Genomic DNA, 21,300 nt, shown 5'->3' on the forward strand with positions numbered 1-21,300 from the left:
AGCACAAATGCAAATGATTATGATCACACAAGCAAAGACTGACACCAGTATCGAAGACACCAACAGGGTCTTGAGTCCAATAGCTGCAGGGCTTCATCTGGCTCCGCAACGGGAGCGCTCAGCGCTCACATGCTGCAGCGTGGGCATTTCCCCATTTGGGGAGTGAGATGACACGCCAGTCAGCTTGGGTCTCTCGGGGCTTGCTCCGCAGACATGACATTAACCGAGCTCTACCTTTTGGCTGCACTTGCAGTTGCCTAACTCACAGGCCCCGATTTCTTCCCCACTCCCATCCCATACTCCTTTCCCCTCAGGAGCATCGGTAAGTCCCAGCACACAGAGTGGGAGCACGGAGAATTTTCAGCCCTTCTTGACGCGTTTTTTTTCCCAAGGCTGAACATAAAACTGGAATGTCAGTATTCTCCTCGGAGCTGTCTGACACCTGTCTTCCAGCATGCTTTCCCCAGTACAGTGCTTACAGCTCACTTCTTGACGCCCCTGCAGTTTATCAGCTGATACCAGAGGGGCCTGGTAGCCGCACCTAGCTATCGGAGCTTCTGGGCTGTGCCATTAGTGGTCACCGCTGTTGCAGGGTTTGGTCTCCAGAGCCATGAGGAGCGTCTCCCAAGGGCAGTGGCTGTAACCGTCCCGTGTTTCTGTAATTTTGCTCTGAAAAAAGGACCACCGAGTGCACACAGTCTTGGGAACAAAGCCGAGGTCTTTCAGATGGCAGGACCTAGTAAATAAAATGCTCAGTGGTTTCCCCAAACCCCAGACGTGCAGCGTGGCTCCCGGTCCTACGGACAGCCCCCAGGAGGCTGAGCTGAACCTCTCAACTTCGACTGGAGGAGGTGGGCACGGCTGGAAGCCGAGTAGCAAAATCGTGGCGTGGCCACTTTGGTGTCCTTTTGTGGCCCAGGCCTTCTCTTGCTGCTGGCACTAGAGCTGAAAATAAAGGCCTGTCAGCTCCCAGCAGCACGGCCCCGGCAGCACAGCAGCGAGCCCCAGCGCAGCCTGCTAGATGGCAGCGGTACATACGCTTTCTGCTCGGCGCTTATTAGTGTTTATTTAAGAGTTTCAAGAAAGAGTCAATTACTCATCAGATGTAGGGAGATTAATCATGGTTCCTTATTCACATGGCATATTAACACTTCTCCTTTATTGTCTCCCTAGGGCTCTGACCTCACATTTAAACTAACAGAATGAAATATAGCCAGGCTCACAGTCAAGTACCTCCACATAGCTGCTAGTGCTGTTGTTAATGATTTGCAAATGGAGCCTCCGAACAGGCATGCCCTTTCTTTCATGCACTATCCCCTAGACAACTTGTTTAAGGGAAAAGTAAATAAAGCCACATTTACAACAATGACAGATCCCAGCCATTGCTTCTGACTCTGTTTTGTAGGGCAGAAGAACAGCAATCCCCTCTCCCCTCCACATTTCAAACCCTAACAGATTCTGAAGTGCCGTCCAAAAAGCGTTTAAAGCCCAGGTCCTCAGCTGTCAGTCCTCTGTCTGTGACACAAAAATCTCAAACATTTCTGAGAAAGTTAAACGTGATGGAGAGTAAGGATTTAAGTCCAAAATAAAGTTTGTCAGCTGCTGTCAGGTATTAGACCCCCTTCCCAAGGCCTTCCTCTCCAAAGGAGGTAGCACGTGGTGCAGAACAGGCTTGCTCTAAAGCCCTGCAAGATCAGCTGGTGATTGGGAAACTCTGCTGGAGGAGGAATTGCTGAGTGTGAGGCTGGAGAAAGCTGAGGTGGAAGGGGTGAAAGTTACTTGCCTGGATTCTTCCATCTTCAGATGTGCTTTTGGGAACAGTGCAAATCTTTGTTGGCACGTGTCTGTACGTGACAGTGCTCACAACACTGCTGGTTTTTGCTGGCCTGTATGCCTGGCTCAGGTGTGCTAGCTCACCTTTTAGCTTCAGGGGACAACTCTGCAGCAGGTTTCTGTGTCAGGTTTCCTATTCCATCTATGTGGGCCCTGGACAGTAGGCCAGTAGGAGAACATTTCTGTCAGTGTCTGAGCATGGACATGGGAGAGAGCCCTGCAGAGCTGTGCTGCCCGGTGCTTGCTGAGGCCCAGCTCCCACATTCCTACAAGTTGCCTGAGCCTGGCCATTCCTTGTACCTCAAAGTTTGAAGCTGTCGAGATCAAATTTACCTTTCAGTAAACCTGGAGGCTTCTCTTGCATACAGCAGATGGTGGCGGGGAGGAAGGAGCAGATCTCTAAGTACCCTCATGGGATATTGGGGCATCTGCAAGACGTGTCCGCTTCTAGTTCACAGCATTGGTGACTGGAGGTGAAGCGTTTCAGTGCTCGAGAGCACCGAGGATCAACAGGCAAGCACATAATAAAGCTGGGGGAGTACTTATAAACTGTAGTGTGCAGAACATTAACCTCCACCATTTCCAGTAAACACGGTTACATTTTACATCTGCCCATAATTGCAGTAACCATTCTCTTCTCCAGGGCTTCGGAGGGCAGAACCGTGGAGGTGCCGTACAGAGGGGATGTGGAGCTCACCATCCTGGACATCCTTGGGGGACTGCGCTCCACCTGCACCTACGTGGGAGCTGCCAAACTCAAGGAACTGAGCAGGAGAACAACGTTCATCCGGGTCACCCAGCAGCACAGCCAGGTCTTCTCATAGCCCAGGACCGGGGAACTGGAGAGAGGGACAGGGGGAGAGGAGCAGGAAGGGCTGGTGTTTTGTTTTGCTTTCTCCTCCGTGGTGCATTAGTGGCAAGTTCTCTTCTCTCTGCAGATGGCAATCTCATAGCCACAATGGCTGGGATTTGGACGGGGAAGGTTGTGCTATTAACACAGTGCCATTGGTTCAAAATGCAATAGCCTCATCTTTTATTGTGCCTATTTTATTTTTTAATCATTTCTTCTCCTGTTTTTCCCCTCTGACAAACAGCTGCTGAAACCCCAGTTAACAAGGAATTGGCTTGTACAGATATGTCTGTTGCACCTGCATACACACATTCCCTCTTTGAAGACTGACCTGTCAGCTACCACTGCTTCTGACAGTGCACCCTCCAGAAATTGCAGGCTGGGAGAGAAAAAGATGGAAGGGGTTGAGTGGAGGAATCAAAACCCAAATTGTCTTCACCTTCCCTCTGGCAAAAGAGTCGATGTTTGTGGCAGGGCTGCCAGCCTGCAGAATGTCAGAGGCCTGACTACGGCTAGCTTCTTACTGTGAAGATAAAATGCCAGATCTCCACTCTCAGTTCACAGGGTTGGTACTGCCATTTTTACTAAATCTCCCTATTTCAATGGACCTTCCTCTTCAGGGAAGTTATCATTGAATGTAGCAAACCCATGTTGTCCTCCCTGCCTCCATCCATGGAGATCATTCAGGAGAGAGCATCTCAGAGCTTGCCTGCTTCTTTGTGCACACCATTACTGAATTACCTGGGTTCCTGCTTTTACCTGTGCTCTGTGATCAGAATTTTTCGAGACATACAACCCCAGCAACAGTAAACCCACCAAGGGGAGGTTTCTCCGCAGCCCTCCCTGCTCCCTCGTATGTTTTCTGCCTGTTCCTGTCCATTTAGCAAAGATGTAAAAATGCTGCACTGTGCACTGTCTGCGGCCAGGTGAATGAGGTCGGAGAGATCAAACTCACATCTTACTTATTTGGTACCACTCCTTTGCAGTCCTTAGCATCGTGAAAATCGAAAGGGAGCTGCCAGCAGAACAGCCTGATTGCAAGACACTGGCAGGCTGAGACTGAGTTAAAACATTTGCTCTAAAGGCAGTAATGAATGTTTAAGACTCTGGGTAACACTTTAATAAAGTGCAACAGCCCACTAATTAATTGATAAATCACAACAAAACTTCTTTGGAAATACACATTGCATCCACATGAATACCACAGTAGCTCGTTACGATAAAGGATGTAAAAGTGAACACCAATGAATTAATAATGTTTGGCCACTTACTTTGAAGTGCTGCTGAGATTGTAGTACAGCTGATGTTACTTCAGTACTTCATTCGGGGGCTTACTTTCCCCTCCTGTAGGTATCTGTGGAAAGAGGTAGGCTTCCTTTGAAAAGCAAATGAGTAATCTGTAGGAAGAGGAATAGCAAAGAGACTCTCTAGAATTAGGCTCATATGCAGGACTGCCCAAAAAGCCATGCACAAGGATTGGTATGATCAACCATTCTGAGGAGCAAATCTAGGCCACAAAATGATCCCCGATGACTTTTAAGTGTGTTGTGCACATTAGAAAAGGCACCGAAGGTCTTCTAAATGGCCTCATCTTTTAAATGTCTTCCATTAAACTCGTAGGACGTAGGTCTTAATTGTGGTGTGACCCCTTCATCTGTTTTGGAGGTGAATAAGGGCCTTAATGTGAGCACAGGTTATGCTTGTGCTGGCTTTGAGGACCATTTGTCCTGCCCAAATCTCGTAAAGGAACCTGAACTCAGAGAGAAGCAGGCCCTGTGAGTAAAGGGTCTGATCGCTGCTCCCTCCAGCCTGGAAGCAACATGTTAAGAAGTTGCCTCGCTTCTTTACCACAGACGCCCCGGTGGGCCAAATCCTGCTCTTACCCTCGCTGAGCCCGGAGTACAGGCGGTGTTACTGCTCTGCACCTGTACAACTGCAGCGGGTCACGCTTCCCTCATTTACACGACGTGCAGTGCAGGGGTACAAAGGCAAACGAACACCTCCGCGAGGAGCAGGGGGCAGCCCGTGCCAGACGTCACGGTGCAGCCTGACCACAGGTGTGTCTCCACACTCGTGCCTTCACACGTGGGAAGCGCAGCAGTCTGCTGGTCTCACACCTACTCTCACTATTGCTTTTCTACTTTTTTTTAGCTGCATTTGTAAACAAAAGTACATATACATATATATATTTGTAAACGTTTTTCTAAAAAGATCATATGCACATTGAACAGAACAGCTTCATGACATCTCTTTGGAAGAGTTTCTTTTCCGAAGGGCAGGCGCTGGGGGCAAGGGAGGGCTGCCTCTCCACAGGGCTGACAAGCATAGAGTCTTCTCCCTGGCAAACTGCACACTTCCATGGCCAGCCTGGCCTAGGGCCACTCACACCCACTTCCCTGTCCCTTTTGCACATACCTCTGTCTACCCGCTGGCTAATCTGAACGGATGGGGATAGGCTGACCTTAAGAAGTGCCCTGAATTCTCCAGACGGTGAATGACATTGACACTAAGAATGGTGACTGGTAAAGCTTGAACTTAGGGTATTTGCTTTTCTCAATAGCAGCTGTTACCACCATTTTGATAAGCAGCATGTGTTCTATTTTGTTTTCTCTTTCTCCAGCATCAGCAGGAGAGAGAAATCAGCTGCAGGAAAGGTAAACTGATAGCATGTCTGCATCTTGCCCGTGGTTACACATGGGTTTTGTTCAGAGACAATGCTCAACCAAGTCAGCACTCACTACTAACACTCAAATATGCAGCTTTCAGACAGGTTGGAAAACAGAAAAAAGTCAAATTTGAGCCCTTGTTTAACAGCCAGTCCTGTGCCTCAGTAGTTGCCTTTATTGTCTCTTAGCTGCAGAGCTGTGCCCTGCTCAAGCCCACTGCCACTCTCACGAGAAACTGGAGCAGAGGGTGCTGAGGGTGCGCTGTGCCTGGCAGGATGGACCATGCAAAGGCCAGAAACACTGGCAAATGCCATGTGCCATTTGCAGATCTACCTCACCTGCGCATTTTTCCAGGTTTTTCTGTAATTTGCTGTCCCGTGGAACATCCTGTCCCATTTGTAAGAGCTTAGTGTCAGGTGATTCTGCTCAACCTGGTCTTCTTTAAGCCTGCCACCCCAGGCCCATCCTGTCTCCCCGCTACAGGAACACTGTGAGTGTGATAAGGGCTGCAGGCCAAGCTCGTGCCTGCTTTCCCCAGATGGGCACTTGCTAAGCCGAGCACCCAAGGGCAGTGTTGAGGACCGCAGTGCTTTAACTGAAGACACCAAAAACCTGTCAGCGGGGATGCCGAAAAGGGCCGTGTTACAGCATTCAGACAAGCCCAGCTGAGCACATCCATCGCTGGCATCTTGAAACACGAGACCACCTAAAAAAATCCCAGCCTTTCCCAGTCATACTGGGGTGTCACCACCGTGCAGGGCACGCTGCACCCCCTTACTTGGGGACAAAGGGCTTGGCACAGCGACAGCTGTATGCACCCACAGGGTGCACTTGGGCTGTGCTCTTCTGTGCTTCTTTCTGCTCACCTCTGACCTCAGAGGGGGGTTGAATGTAGGACGTGGGCCACCCTGTAAATACGAGGTGTTGTAAGCAGGGGCAGGAGGAGCCTCTGCTTGCATTTGGAGGAGTTTTTCCTATGAAAGTGAGCCTGTGTCTTCCTTTCTGCCAGCCAGTTGCAGGGGTGGAAAGGACTGGGGGTGAAATAGAGAAAGGGCAGCAATTAGCCAGGCCCCACCGTGTCGGTACAGGGGCTCGTGTTTTTCAGTCATGGACACTTGGAGTTTGAAGCCTTTTCTGAACCAAGCACTCCCTCTGTCATACCTGATCATACCTACGTGGTTCCACCGCTTTGAGCAGGCTTGCTGCCACAGCTTTCTGCCAGTGTACGTCCAGTGTCTGTCCACCATTGCCTCCCAACCCCTCCGCCCAGGGATGCTGCTTTTTAGTGGCCAGTACCAGTTTTATACCACAAGTTCTCTCTTGGAGCCAGCAGGGCTTTTGCAGCCAATGCCAGGAAGAGCAAGCCAGGTTTAGCCTTGCTTGTGTAGGAGAGAAAAAAAAAAAAAGCCAATGCCTGAGAAGCTTGCCTTCTGCAGCACCCAGCGAGCTGAGGGCAGGAGAGGGCAGGGGCCGGAGGGGCTGCAGCATTCCTGGGTCAGATCAGATGCTGGCACAGCTCCGCACCCCCTAAACACAGCATTTACCTGACACGGTGTTTACTGTTAGTGAAGTTTTCATACGTGGCTAAGTAATTCAGAGTCCAAAACTCCGTGGTGTTGCCTGTGATAATTGTAAAGCGCTTCTGCATAATCAGCCAAAAAGAGTTAACGAGCCTTAGATGTCTTCCTGCCCCACTCGCACTGCTGAGGTGGTGATGATGAGCGCTGTCTCCCCTCATCTGTAGCAAACCCGTGTATGCAACGCCTCCAGCGCAAGTGGCGCAACCATTTAAAGCGTTCGGAAGTTGTAAGTGGAAAGTTTTGTTATGCAATAAAAAGCTTCACTCTGATGGTCTGGAGAGGGTTTTATGCCGTGTATGGGTACACTCCTGCGTCGCTGCAAATGAATGCAAATGTGCTAAAACACATTGCCAAGGGGCAGGAGAAATAAATTGGACAAGTTACCTCCAGGGGAAAGCTATCTCGCGTTCAGCTGTAACTCATAAAGACAAAACACGCGTTTGCAATTGGCACTGTTATTTTATTAGTACGAGTATACTGAAACAATAAACTTGTACTGGTATACAGACAATTTCTTTAAAACAATTTTGTTCAAATTTTGAATCAAACATTGTTTTATTATAATAATGAAATAATTTCTACCTAGAAAACCTGCAAGCACCATCAAAGAAAGGGACCATAAAATTCAATAAACAGACGCGAGTGTATCCTACAAATAGACACACCACCATTAGAAAATAGAATATGAATTCTTCCATTTTTTTTAATATTTGTTTTAAAAAAGCTAGTGCAAGTACAATATTTTACACTGGAATTACAGAGAGTATGCACGCATATGGAAAAAAGTTCTCCTGTCACAATAAAAGCTCTTAACTATGTCTGTATGCACTTAAAATCTTCTCCTCTTTTCAATAAGGTGCAAAACGTTATTCCCTCCCTATTTCTCCTTTGTACTGGCCATGTCAGCTCAATTTCTCCCCAACACAAAGCTGCAATATCCCTTTTGCTGGGCCTACACTAGGAACTACACTGGAAGTGTGATTTGCATCAACCCTCATTAATAATACCAAATGAGAAAAAAAAAAAATAAAAAAAAAAGACCTTAAAAAATTACTGCTGAAGAATGGCTAAACCTTATCCCGGCAAGGCCTCTCACCGAGTGCCTTTGCGAGCCGGCCAGCCCAAGCCCGCCGGCTGCCAGGGACGGTGACATAGCTAGTACAAAATGATTTTCAGTAGCTCACCCGAACTGAAAAAGGTTGGGAAATCCCCACCCGTAACCCACCCCTCCCACGCCCCCCACCCCCCCCCTTTAACACTGTGAAAAGAACAGTGTTCAACAAGTTAATATATTATTCAAAAAAAAAAAAAGAGCAAATACATACATTAGTGAGTTTCAACATTAGCTGACTGTCGTAAGAAGTTGTATCTATGCCTTAACAGATTAGTAACTTCGCTAAGAGGCCAGCCCGATGGCCAGACAGAAGACACCAATGTAGCCACCCCCGGCCCGTTTTCGTCTTCAGCTACCCGGATCCCAACCCCATGGCTCGGAGAGGAGTTGTGCAGAGTGCGTTCGAAGGGAGAGCAGTCGGGTCCTCGGCTCTTACAGCAAGCCCCAGGGCGGGATCCCCGCCTCGGCTGGTGTCGCAGGGCAGAGCCGCGCCTCCCCGCGCTCCCACACCGGCCGAGAGTCCGGGCCCTGAAGTTTTTGCACGTCAGCAATCCAGTAGTACAGCAACGACAGCTTCAACGAGTGACTAACGCCTACTGCAAACAACACTTCCAATGCATGCCTACTGCATGGTCGAGGGAAAGGGCGCAGGAGCTTTGACTGCTCAAAATAGAAACAAACTGAAAAGAAACAACCTTGGATGAAGCCTCCATAAAATCCTCAGTGGAAGACTTGAGTCCTTTCAGATAACAAGAAGAAAAAAACTACAGAAACCTTAGAGACTGTTATTGTATAAATACTACCTATTGGCTGAATGCACTTCATTGTAATACAACCGGGGCCGCTCCTCCCAGTGCCCGGGGCCGCCTGGATGAGAGCCGAGGCCGGGGTCACCGCTTCGCCCTGCCGCCGACCGCCAGCTGCCCAGCTCAATCTTTGGACTTAGAAAAAGACCCTCTCCTCACAAACTGCTTCGGGATCCTCTCTTTTGGCTTCTGGAAAACACCGGTCTCTCAAGCAACCAAGACCGCCACTGGAAAGCTGCCTCGGGTGCCTGCTCCCCGGCAGCTCTGAAGGAGGCCGCGGGGAGAGGGGGCAGTGGAAGGGGCTCCAAGGCCGCCTTGCCTCGGGCAGGGCCCTGCTGTCGGCCCTAGGCTAGGATCCCTTGTTATAAACACTTCTTGCTCAGGATTATACTCTTTGGGTTTCGTATGGAACAGGAAGTGCTGAAAAAACGTGGGACAGCATCACAGGGAGAGGAAAAAAAAATTGGGCCAAAAGGCTTCAGGCGGGAGCCGAGCGGGCCGTGCGCGGCCAGCAGCGGCTCTCGACCAAAGGCAGGGCTGCTGCTGGGCCGGGCATCGCCGAGGCCTCCCTTGAAAGCAGCCTCGTCCCTCGGCGCAGGCAGGAGAGATCTAAAGCCAAAACCCAGCTGCAGAGCGAGACTCTAGGTTTGCACAGTAGCCACCCTTTGAAGTGCCTGGTAGCTGCACTCAGGAATTGCTGCTCCAAGGTGTATTTTCAGCACAGGAATAAACAGTGTGAAAGCATGACTCCATTCCCCAGAAATGGGACCCAGAAATGTAATACGAACAGAAAATTAAGCACAGTTGTTCTTTAAGAGCCTTTTAAGTAATAATTCTTCCTGGCCAAAGCCAATACAAATCAGATCATCTAGACATGACAATTTCTATATACAAAAAACATGTAACTTTCAACCTTTCTCTGCTTTTGTATTTAAAAATTTTTTTTTTTTTTTTACAAACAAGGTATGAAACTCACTGTTCAAACAGAGCCATCTCTTTTTCAAACACTGAATGAATCATTCCAACATTCATTTTTCTTTTGTGCAATTTTTTAAAACATTACCTGTACTCCTCAATGTGAGTGCTTCAAAAAAAGTTTCTATTTTTAATAAGCTTCTCAAATTAGGTTTACATCAAAAAATATTCCCACAAGATATAGTGCTACAAGAAAAGATCCTATCAGTAAAGGTAACACATCTGAAGCGAGGTCGTCTATGTAAAAGAAATTGAACTCTGGAGTAGAGGTGTGCAACTTGTTTGGAATTTCCCTATCGACACAGAACACGACACTGTCCTCGGGACAGGAAACCAAGTGGATGTGTAGGCTTACAAAATTCACACGTATTTATTCATGTGCAAACTGACACTTCTGCCTGGCTGTGTGTGCACGTATGCAGATCTGCATCAACAAATTCTCATTTTTCTATTGTTTCAGGACTTTGGGGGCGGGGGGGGAGGTGGATAAACCAGAGAGAAGAAAATGACCGGCTGCACTCCAGCGACACGTTCACCCCCCTCACTTTTCACATCAGCACTGGCCAGAGCCCCAGGCAGACTCTGCTGTTACCTGTGATGATGGGGAGGGAAGACATGGAAATTACCTGTACGAGTGCATGCACCATTTCGCCATTTTTTGGCGTTCATGGGATAGCAGAAGTGTTTCAACAGGACACATCCCCCAGCGCCCCCGGGGCATCCCACCCTGGTGAACCTGGATGAAACCCCAGGGTTTTCCAGCCACCTGAGTAAGGTCAGAATCTGGCCCTAACCGAACCAGGCTTCAGTTTCACAAAGATTTATACGCATACTACACAGAGAGCTCCCGAGCCTCCCGGCTGCTTTCGCCGGCCAGCTCAGGCCTTTCAATGAGCACACGCATAAGTGTTTGCAGAGCTGGGGCCCAGGACGCACAGAACGCTGTGCCAAGAACCCCTCTTTGAAATAACACTGTTAGTGTTTAAAATAAAGAGGATTTGCTCTCCTTGATACAGACTTTTTCTTTTTTTTTTTTTTTAGCAGTTGCAAGTCTGAACAGAATTTCACCGTTTCCTTTTTAATATTGGCAACACACTTTAAGTGAAACAAATCTCTGCACAGAGTGAATTTTCATGATAACCAACAGCTACAGTTCACGCTGAGCCTGCTGCTTTTGTATTGCAATCTATGTGATATCTACAGAGTTAAACCATGAGATGCAGGAAATCCAAACTCGTCTGTAACATTGTACATCCCTACTCCAGAGCAGTAAAAGTGCTGCTTCTGGTCACATCAGTGTACCACACATATGCCAGCCCCATCCCTGAGTAAAAGGTGTGAAAAGTTTCTAAATGTTCCTTGATTTAGGGAAACGAGAGTAGTGATGTCACTTCCCCACGCCGAGAAAATGACGGAACGACAGGTCGAACAAAGCGACAGCGGGACGAAGGAATTGAAGGAATCAGAGGAACATCCTACCCCCCCCCCCCCCCCGAGGTCTGGTTTGTCGGGGGAAAAAAATCCCAACAGCAACGTACAAAATCCAAAAGTAGGTCAACAGCAACTCCAATTTGGGTTTCAACTGCAGGACTTGAGGTAAGTGACATCAAACTCAAATTCCCCTTGATGTGGCCCAGACAAACTGAAACAATGCCTAAGTTAAACACTATAAGGAACAGTCATTTTATATATATAGATATATAGATAGATTAGATAGATAGATAGACAGATAGATAGGTATTTTTAGAAATCCCTATAAAGAGGTTCTCGTTTTATTTTCTTCGCCCTGACTAATTTCTTGGTGATTGTATGCATTTCATTGTAAACTAAACAGGCCTGCTACAAAAAGGAAGAAAAAAGAAAAAAAAAAAAAAAGAAAAAGGAAAGAAAAAAAAAAAAAAATAGACCAAAAGTAAACAAGTGAAAAGGGAGCCGGACCAGGCCACGCGTGGACGCCCAGATGCGGCTCGGCCCCGTCGGGCGGGCACGGAGCGAACAACGAGCGGCCCCACGGCCGCACGTGGCCCCGCGGGGAAGAGGGCTCACATTGGCAAAATCCCCCCCTTGGAGACATAATGAACCCCGAAACTCCTCTCTTGGTGGTGGTGGTGGCGGGGGGAAGCTTGGATTAGGCGCTTTTTATCTTCCTGGATCTAAATTTTTATTGTTTTTTACAGCGCGGAGGCCAGGGTCGTGCTTCTCGAACACGCAAGGCCGAGCCAGGCCTTTGCTTCACGCACCACGCTCACTGAATACAAAAAGGGCTGGTGTTTCCCGGGCCAAGGAACGCCTCACCCTCGATACGTTTCTTTTTTATTTTGGGGGGGAGAGGGTTATTAATAGGAAAAAAAGGAAGGAAGGAAGGAAAAAAGAAACTATTCAAAGAGAACAAAAAGGGGAAACCAGAAGAGGGTATGAGATCTAGCTAACACCGCACGGGTGAGTCTACGTTGGCACGTAAAGTATTGCACATCCTACGAAAGCCAAAGCATGGAAAGGGACGATTGTTGGGAAAGAACCAGTTATTTCAGAATTCCTCAGTCTGAAATACAAGCACAGAACTAATACATTCCTATTGCTCCAAACTTATTTTTTTATTATTATTATTTTTTATTTTTTTTTAGTGTTAGTTGAATAGATCCAGTCAGTTTAATAGCCCCTGCTTCCTTATTAACCACGAATGTGAATGCGTATGGTTCTCTTTGAGATTTTTTTTTCCGAGCACGTGTGAATTACGGAAATAGTGGTACGAATGCAAACTAAAATCTGTAATTCTTTCTATTCCTTTACCATCAAAGCTTAAAAACAAAACAGGAAACAAAACAAAACAATAAATTGCAAGTGCCCTGAGCAGAGTATATGGAAGATTAAGCAACTTCTCTGAGCAGAAATATTAACAAATAAGCACTAACTAAGCAGTGTGACTGTGAGAAGAAACCCACTCAGCTATTTGGTAGCCCGCTGAGAGGTTAATAAAATTCAAGGAAATTCAAGAAAAGTTTCAAGCTATTTTAAACGTATTTAAACTTTTTGGTGCACCCCAGAATATGGTATAAAAACAATTAGTTCTGGTGTGAGCTAAATTTCAAGTAACAAATAACAGAGTCAAAGCTGGGGTTTGGGGTTAACATTTCTTTTCTTAAATAAAAGCACTGTATTTTAGGGGAGAGGGAAAATGAGATTTTAAATAAGTTTGTTCACTTTAGGTACTGCATTTCTAATCCAGAACTTTTATTTCCTTTTCTCCCTATCAGTACAGCTTCTTCAAAACTACCTGAAGGACGCGAACTCACCAACCAAAAGTAACGATGTGAACGCTTGATCGCGTAGGGCCCAAGCTAAATCCCACTGTCATCAATGAGATCCCTGTTGGCAGCAAGAGGCTTTGTAGCTCAGACCTGAAGTACTTAATACTCACACCTCCCCATGACTTTTCGGGAGGCTTGGTGCACAGCACCTCAAAGGATCCGGCCCTACCTGGGGAAACAAAAGACTGAACGGCGTGAATACCCCCCGAACTTGTTTTGTACCAAACTCTTAAATCTAGTCTTTCAAATGGAAAACAATGCAATTAAAATAACAAATAATAATAATAATAAAATAACAATAGGTTTGTTTTAAAAACAAACAAACACCTTGCTTATGTATAGAAATGTTTCTTGTGGAAAACTCTCTCAGCAAGTCTGAAGACAAATTCTCAGAGCTGTCCCGGTAGGACCTGTGTTAGGTTCTGTGTGGCAGATACGGTAGAAAGACCGAAAATGAACTTTGAAAGGAACAATAACCCTATGAAATGGCCTAGAGCGTAGGCAGGTTAGTGAGTAATTGCTACATTTGTTTATGCTCTTTCAGACCCCCCCCAACCCATAACATTATTAGGTAAAAACTGCAGGAATACCACACAAATGATAAACTCAAGATGTGCAAATTGCAAGATTCTTTAAAGTCCATCTTTTTTCAAAAACACTGGACAATGATTTTTTTTTTCTCTTTCCTTTTTCCTTTCTCTTATTCTTTTATTATCTGTCAGCTCGCATATGCCTTTAACTCTTTCTCAAGCATTAAAGTTTAAAAAGTGCCTCCTATTAAGTAGTCCTTTGTGGACAATGACTGTCACATACTAGTTCAATAATTCACATTCATCCCTTTGAAACCACATTGAAACTTTCAGCATCTTGCTTGTGAGAAAACTTTACATAGTTGCATGTAGTTACAGTGTTGAAGAGATTAATTTGTTTGCTGCTGCTGTTTTCCGAGCAGATTAAAGTGAGATACAGTACGTACTGAGTGTTAGACCAGGATGCTCAGCAATAAAGTGTGAACAGCATTTTAAGTGCTTAAAGACATTCTACGTTCATCTTCAACATCAGGTTCCTGTGTCACACTGAAATTTGAAAAAAGTGGCACGGGTTGTCCATAATCATGAACCAAAAACAGTACTAGAGTTAAAGACAAAGATCTGCAACCTAACTGCAAACGATGTATGCCTGTGATCTCAAAGGGGCAGTATGCGTCTCCCTCGTGGAAGCAAATGTCCATGGCGTTAACCCGATGGATTTGTCTAACACTGCACAGAAACAGGAGTGCGCCCGAGCCGGGCACGTCCAGCGAGCTGGAGGGCTCCCTGCGCACACCCACGCACACCCACACGCACCCAGGCGTGCCCGCCACGCTGCCGGGAGGAGCCCGCGGGGTGAATGGCGCAGAGGACAGCCGCTCCGTGTGTGTGTGGCCTCCCAGCACCGGACTGCACGAGCAAGCAGAAGGGAAATGTTGGTGTGGCAGTTGCTTTGTGAGTAAAAATCAGTGCAGTCAGACCCCATGGGGGGAAATATATATATACAAATACACACACACAAATATATATATATATATACACACATATATATATATATATATACCGTAGAGCCTTGAGCGAGAGTTGGCTTATTGTTGACAATGTCAGAGACTGTCTGATCCTTTTCGGTAACATCTGTGGGTTGTGTCCTCAGCATTCACCTGGGGCCAGAAAACCTCTTCACGGTCCCTCCTCGGGACGGGCGCACGCACACACACACCATGCGTGACACACACCTCTGCTACAGTTCCCTTCTCCTCACCTCCCCCCCAAAAAAACCTAGAACAGGAACCAAAACAAGGAAAAAAAAAAAACAAAAAATAATGACGACAAAAAGAAAAAAAATCACAGCTGGACCCTGTCCTACACGAGGTGTTAGAAAACAGGAGCCATGACAACACATTCATTTCCACTAAGGGTGTGTGAAGCAGATACTGCCCCTTCTGTAGCTCTCAAGAAACCTAGTCACTGACAAACACTTGTGGAAAAACATATGCACCAGTCTCCTGCATAATACCAGCTGCAACTATAACAACAAGGTTATAACATAAACCTAAAATAAGATGATAACATGTAAATACTGGGTTATTTAGTCTACAGTACAGTAATCTGGATAAAAATGACAAGGGATAGCCTAATTTCCTTTCCCCAAACAACTTTTACTTTCCTACATTGGATCGACCTTCAATGCAAATCTTAACCTCCTGAGGAATAAAAGAAGGCTTGGGAAGAGTCAAAGGTGGCTCCTCTTCTGATTTCTCTAGTTTTCGTGTTTCGGGGGCTGACCACCTCCTCTTCCTCGTTGCCGGGGGCTTGCTGGGTTCTGTTTTGGTGAGCAAAGGTGCTGCAGGCAATCCTATTTTGTCCGGAAACTTCAGTTCACCATTCTCAGCTAACATCTGTGCACTTCCCTGATTAATCCCATTTTCCTGCTCCGCATACCTGTGTCTACTTCCAGCTAGACTGTCATTCTTTGAATGCTTCAGCAAGATACTAGCTGAGTCCATGGGCTGGCCCTTTTTAATAGAGCCGTTCTTCAGGTTCTTGAGCGTAAGCGATATGCAGACATCCCCCACAGAGAGTTTGGAGCATGGCAAATCAAAGAGCTGGCTGGTTCTCTCGGGGCAGCAGGATGACCAGCCTTGTCCAAATACAAAAAAAGGGTATTCTACCAGGACCTCCACGCTGACCTGCAGAAAGAGAGATAACAGAAAGAGAGAGAGGGAGAGAGGAGAGGGAGTGAGATGATGCCTTTGCCTTGGGGCACGTGCGCAGCACCCAGCAGTCGCTGCGGGCGACAGCAGTGATGCAGGAATTGTACAGGTGCCATTCGGTTCCTGCGAAATCTGTGCATCGAGCACCAGACTTCACGCTCGTCCCTGTCAAACGGGTGTTAACAGACTCTCTGAGCTCAGCACTTCTTAGCACAAAACCTCAACAGGAATCGATCTTTACCTCCACCCAACTGCTCAGAGAGACCTAACAGGCAAAACAGCTTTGGCATCTGACAAACTCTGCTCCCTGACGTACCCTTGCGCTACCTCAAGCCTGACATCCATACTTAAAGACACTCTGCAGCCAGAGGATGGCTCCCCGAGGCTGGAAGGGGCTCTGGCTTCTGCTCCCAGTTCTGACACGCGATTTCCCAAATGACCACGGGAACGTCACCTCCCCTTGCTGACCTCCGCCCATGTCAGTGCATACTTACCAGCATGAAATGGTTGAAGACGCCGAATTACAGGGGAAGGCCATGGGTACGTACAGAGCTGTGTCTGTCACAGCAGCAGGCACGAACCCACCTTCCCCGAGCAGTCCTGTGACCCCGAGCAGTTTGTCCCCTTCTCCCACCCACCTCCAGAAGCCTCTGATGGTGGGCCTTGAGGACCTGACACCACAAGCACCTAAATACCAACTTATCTGCGCAGTGTCTGCCTGCAGGATCAAACAGTGGATGTGGGCTCGTGACTCACAACCTAGAGGACCGAGCCCTTCTGCCACGGCACTGTCAGGGCAGGAAATTCTGACTAATACTTTCAAAAACTTGGCACGTGTTTTTAACATGCTGTGTGCAGCTCCGGTGAGATCTGCATCTCTAAGAGGATGGCTTACACTTAAGCCACATACCTGCTTTCTGTGCCCGAGAGCCCTGTGTCCTCTGCAGGTCATCTCAGGCATGGGCAGGATCCTGCTCAGATCGCTGAACACTGACTCGGTGAGGCCAAAGGGCAAGAGCACACCCAAACGACACGATACGTGCCCATCTCCTGCCCAAGCCACTCAGCATGCACAGAGCATACCGGCTGTCTGGGGAGCCTTCCCTCTGTAGCAGCACAGATTCGTTTGAAAGGAACATCACAGCAGGCTTGCAAAACCCTCTCTCGCCCTTGGAAGTGAATAATGATGTCATATCAAGCCTTTCAACATTAAGGAATAGAAGTGGTTGAAGACACAGACTGCGTACTCCTGTGTTCAAACACCTTTATTCATGATGTTAACAGCATGAATCTTGGGATGAAGATGCATGGCCTGGCTGGCAGAAGAGGCTGGACTCAACGACCACCACAAGGCTCCTTCTGGAAGCATCTTTCTGATAGGGATACTGATTCCTTTCCAATGTGTGTTTCATACCAAGGCATCCTGAGGATGCCTGGTTAGCAGTGGGTAGTACAGCAGCACCCAGGAGCCCTGCCACCTTCCTGTCAGTGCTGCTGCAAGCAGGGCCCCAGGCAGCTCCCTTTGGAGCCCACCAGCTCCACATCCACCGTGGGCCAGAGGACTGGATTAGGGATGTCCCACAGCACAGGGACAGAGGCTCCAGGACTAGTAAGCCGAAGATTCACAACAGATTTTGACTGCTCTTTCAGCTGGTTAAACCCACGCCATGTCCTAGCAGACAACTGCAGCTCCTTAGACTGCTGAAAAAACCCCAACCTTAAAACATCAATAAGTATATGCTACATACTTTTATGGTCAGGCTAATGAATAACACTTTATATATTCTTTTGACACTCCAGCTGCCCAGCAAAGTAAGCCACTCTATGAGGAATTTCAAAAGCAGTAGCTTAGAGGCACAAAACATCCTCCTGCTCCCCCCAGTAAATCAATTTCTGCCACATTAAAACTTTTCTGACCAAATCTGTCTGCCAACAGCCAATTATGTACACAGCAATACTGGACAGGGACACGGCTCTAGGCCTGGTTTATGAACCATGGAGAAAGTGGAGCAAGGTAACTGCAGAAGTCCTGTCACTTCATGTTGCTGGAGGATCACTCTAAATCCTCCAGTGCCAGGATTTGCAGAAATACTTGCCCCAAGTTTGTGGTCCCATTCCATACATACTCACCTCGGAAAGGGGTCTGACTAGGAGAAGCAGTGGATATGCAGCATCTCTTATGGGCTTAAATGGAAACTACTGTCTACACATAGCTGTAGGCTCTTCCCTAGACAGGGATCATATGGTGGACATGGGTTTCTCATTTATAACGCTGTGGCTCGCCCCTTTCTCTTCCTTCCTGCTTACTGCAATTTTTTTTCTTTCTTTTTATTCTTCCCCAACCCCATCAAAAGCTATTAGTACCTTTGGGAATCACACATGCTCATGCACTTTATACTCACTGAAACAACAGTTTCTTGTGGTGTTAACACGCTTCCACAGCACGTCATACCTTTGTTTTATAAGGCATATGAAACACTTGCCTGAACTGTCAGTCACTGAAATAATCAGTCAAATTGCTGGTGCTGATTGTGAATAAACATAATGAAATGCCATTATTTCCACGACCCAATCACAGTGTTCATGGACACAGAATCACAGAATGGTTTGGGTTGGAAGGGACCTCAAAGACCATCCAGTTCCCCCCCCCCCGCCATGGGCCTGGATACCTCCCACCAGACCAGGTTGCCCAAAGCCCCATCCAGCCTGGCCTTGAACACCTCCAGGGATGGGGCATCCACAGCTTCTCTGGGCAGCCTGTGCCTGTGCTTCACCACCCTCATAGTCTACCAGTTTGAAATGGGTTCCCTCACTGATTATCAAGCACTGCTTTAGCTAGCTGCTTCTGGATTCAGCTAAATTGGGATTTTAACATAACCACTCTCTACAATCAATAGTAGACAAAGACCTTCCAAGGGTGAAAGTTCAGTAAAAACACCTCTGTAACATTTTCTCCTGACCACTGCATTAAAATAAGAAAAGTTAATTTTAAAAGCTCCCTGCCCCAGTATCTTGGCATGATTGTTGTAGGAGACAAAGAAATGTGAAACTTGTTCCTGTGCCTTTCTAACTATTAAGACAATAAAGCCAAAAACCAAAATGCTAGTCCCTTTCAAGCACACTGGGCTCTACTGCAAAGTTACTGTTTTATTTCCATTTTTGAACAATGACTAATGAAAACATCCCAAACTTCTCATTGCAGTCACTGAATATCTGAATATCAGTCATTGAATAACTTTCTATATCCCTTTATCTTCTTATTTCTCAGCCAAACTCAGCAGGTAAGGAAGGCAATTCAGATTGCTCAGGAAATGCATGCTGGAGCTGGAACGCCCATGACATGCTGGAAGAGCTGCTGCAACCAACATGAGGAGCACTAAAGCAAAAGGTGCCTAATAGTAGTAGTAGTGTTAAGTATATTTTAACAAAGGTAAACATACATTTTTCTTATTAGTGTTTTTCTCTCTGACATTATTAAAATGTGATGACACCAGGAGTGAGAGGTGGGTTGAGAACAAATTATAGGAAGTGGTTCATGGAAACGACGTGGGATGAAGCGGTGGCACGCTGCTGAAGAAGGCCTTGTTGTGGGTGCCAAGAGGTTCCTCAAGTCAAAAAACCACTGGACAGATTCACGCAATAAAAACCCATCAAAGCATTTGAAACAGAGGGATGAGCCCTCTGGCTTGGAAAGTGCAGGAGCCACAAACTTACACGCTGGGAGGGAGCCAGCACATGCACGTCCTGTGCTTTGCCTTCCCCTGAGCATTCACCATTAGGTGCCGTCAGGTACTGGGTCAGACAAAACCTTTCTCCGGCCCAGCACGGCTCTTACTGCAACACGTCCTCTGGTACTGCGACTGCTTTTCCAGCACCTCTTGTGACCGTAGGGGACAGAAAAGCAAGAAGGGAAACCAGTGCTGCTTGGCACCCTCCTCCTCTGCGCCTCCCACTGAGGTCAGCAGCAGGAAAGAGGCACGGTGAGACATTTGGTGACTTACTCAAGGGTTTAATCACTAAGATCAAGAGCCAGTGCTGGACAGCCTGTGTCACCAAGGACAGTGGCCGGGCCTTCCACCGGGCTGAGGAGCTCTGAGCGGCCTCCAATGACTGTCTTGTGGGAGAACAGGAAGGGGCAGGGGCGAGGCGCTTGTATTTCACGTGTTTTATATGTGGTAACATACCCAGGACAGGAGACCCTGCCTGACAGCACATCCCCAACAGGAGGGGTGCGAGCAGCTGCAGGGAAACACCAACCTGCAGAGGCACCTCTGACTCTGTCCAGAGAGACATGTGGGGGTCTGAGACCCTGCTGGTTTGAAAGGGTACGTGACCTTTCCTCCTTCACTGAGGCATGAATGCCTCCTGACACAGGGCAGTTAGGGAGGAAGCTTCAGAGATTTATGGCACTTGCTGTCCACCATGAACAAAATTTTGCTGAGGAAGAGTATAAGGCTCTGGACATGTATCTGACCTGTATAGAGACGACAGCTCCTCATTTTCCCACCACTCCAAACAACACCTGCCCTCACAAGAGTGCATCCCCTTTGAGATGACTACAGGGTTGCAGGCAGCAGCACCTCTGGCCATGGGGACCTGGCATGGGTGGGGTGACACAGGAGTTGTCATGAAGCCTTCAGCATCCCACCGGGGCTGCATCTGGCCCAGCTTCAGTGCACTGTCACTGCGAAAAGGGGTGCTTCAAGTTCAGTGACCACGGCTCTGCCCAGCTACACGATCCCACCACTGGGAAACTCCATTTCTCAAGGGCGGCCATCTCTGTCTGCCAGACCACTGGCTGGCGAGCTTATCACGAGCCCTTATCTGCTTACTGCATTCCCAGAACTCAGTAACACACGTCTGAACACAGAATACAGCTTCCCTGTCATTCAGAGGAGTAAGGACTTACTGCCCCCACGGCCAGGGAACAAAGATATGGGGATCACATGAGGGGAAGGCAGGGAGGGATCTCCATCTGCAGCAGTGAACACAGTCAACATCTCTCTTTCTGTGCCTGTTACGGTGTCAAAGGTAATGAAAAGGAGAGAGCTGAGCAAAATAACAAGTGACTGGTTTGTGTGCATGCAGAGATATAAATTGAAAACTAGATGTTAGTCTAAAAAACATACGCACTAAACTGGCATGGCGGCTAACTAGATGGTCTTACAGAACTTCTCCATCTCTAATGTCTACGGTTCTGTTTTTAAAAAAAAGGAAAGTTATAACCTGCATGTTCGTCTCTCTTTCTAAAGCTGTACTTTAAAAATTATTGGGAGCTGAAACCCAGGGATCAAAGCAAGCATTTCAGAGAACTACTTTTGCATCTCCTGTGGGTTTTGACCTTAACAGAAATGGATGTGAATTGCCAGCTTCCGCTTGTTCCTGGCAGCAAAAGAAAGGACAGGTAATAATGATGTACGTGTTA

General features: G+C 47.3%; 2 protein-coding genes across 27 annotated transcripts in view; one reads left to right on the top strand and one right to left on the bottom strand.

Annotated features, from left to right (window-relative positions):
* The window catches only part of GMPR (guanosine monophosphate reductase), a 47,000-nt gene extending 33,245 nt beyond the window's left edge, over positions 1 to 13,755 (top strand). Inside the window, exon 9 of the mRNA XM_040546430.1 lies at positions 2,477 to 13,755. Coding sequence (XP_040402364.1) covers positions 2,477 to 2,657 — 181 coding nt within the window. The 3' untranslated portion in view covers positions 2,658 to 13,755. The remainder of the gene's footprint in view (positions 1 to 2,476) is intronic.
* ATXN1 (ataxin 1) overlaps positions 11,002 to 21,300 on the bottom strand; it is a 214,620-nt gene continuing 204,321 nt past the window's right edge. For all 26 annotated transcript variants that reach the window (XM_040546423.1, XM_040546412.1, XM_040546413.1 and 23 more), the window contains one exon: positions 11,002 to 15,851. In XM_040546423.1, coding sequence (XP_040402357.1) covers positions 15,321 to 15,851 — 531 coding nt within the window. In that variant the 3' untranslated portion in view covers positions 11,002 to 15,320. The remainder of the gene's footprint in view (positions 15,852 to 21,300) is intronic.

This window comes from Cygnus olor, chromosome 2, assembly GCF_009769625.2.
Source record: "Cygnus olor isolate bCygOlo1 chromosome 2, bCygOlo1.pri.v2, whole genome shotgun sequence".
Lineage (NCBI taxonomy): Eukaryota > Metazoa > Chordata > Aves > Anseriformes > Anatidae > Cygnus > Cygnus olor.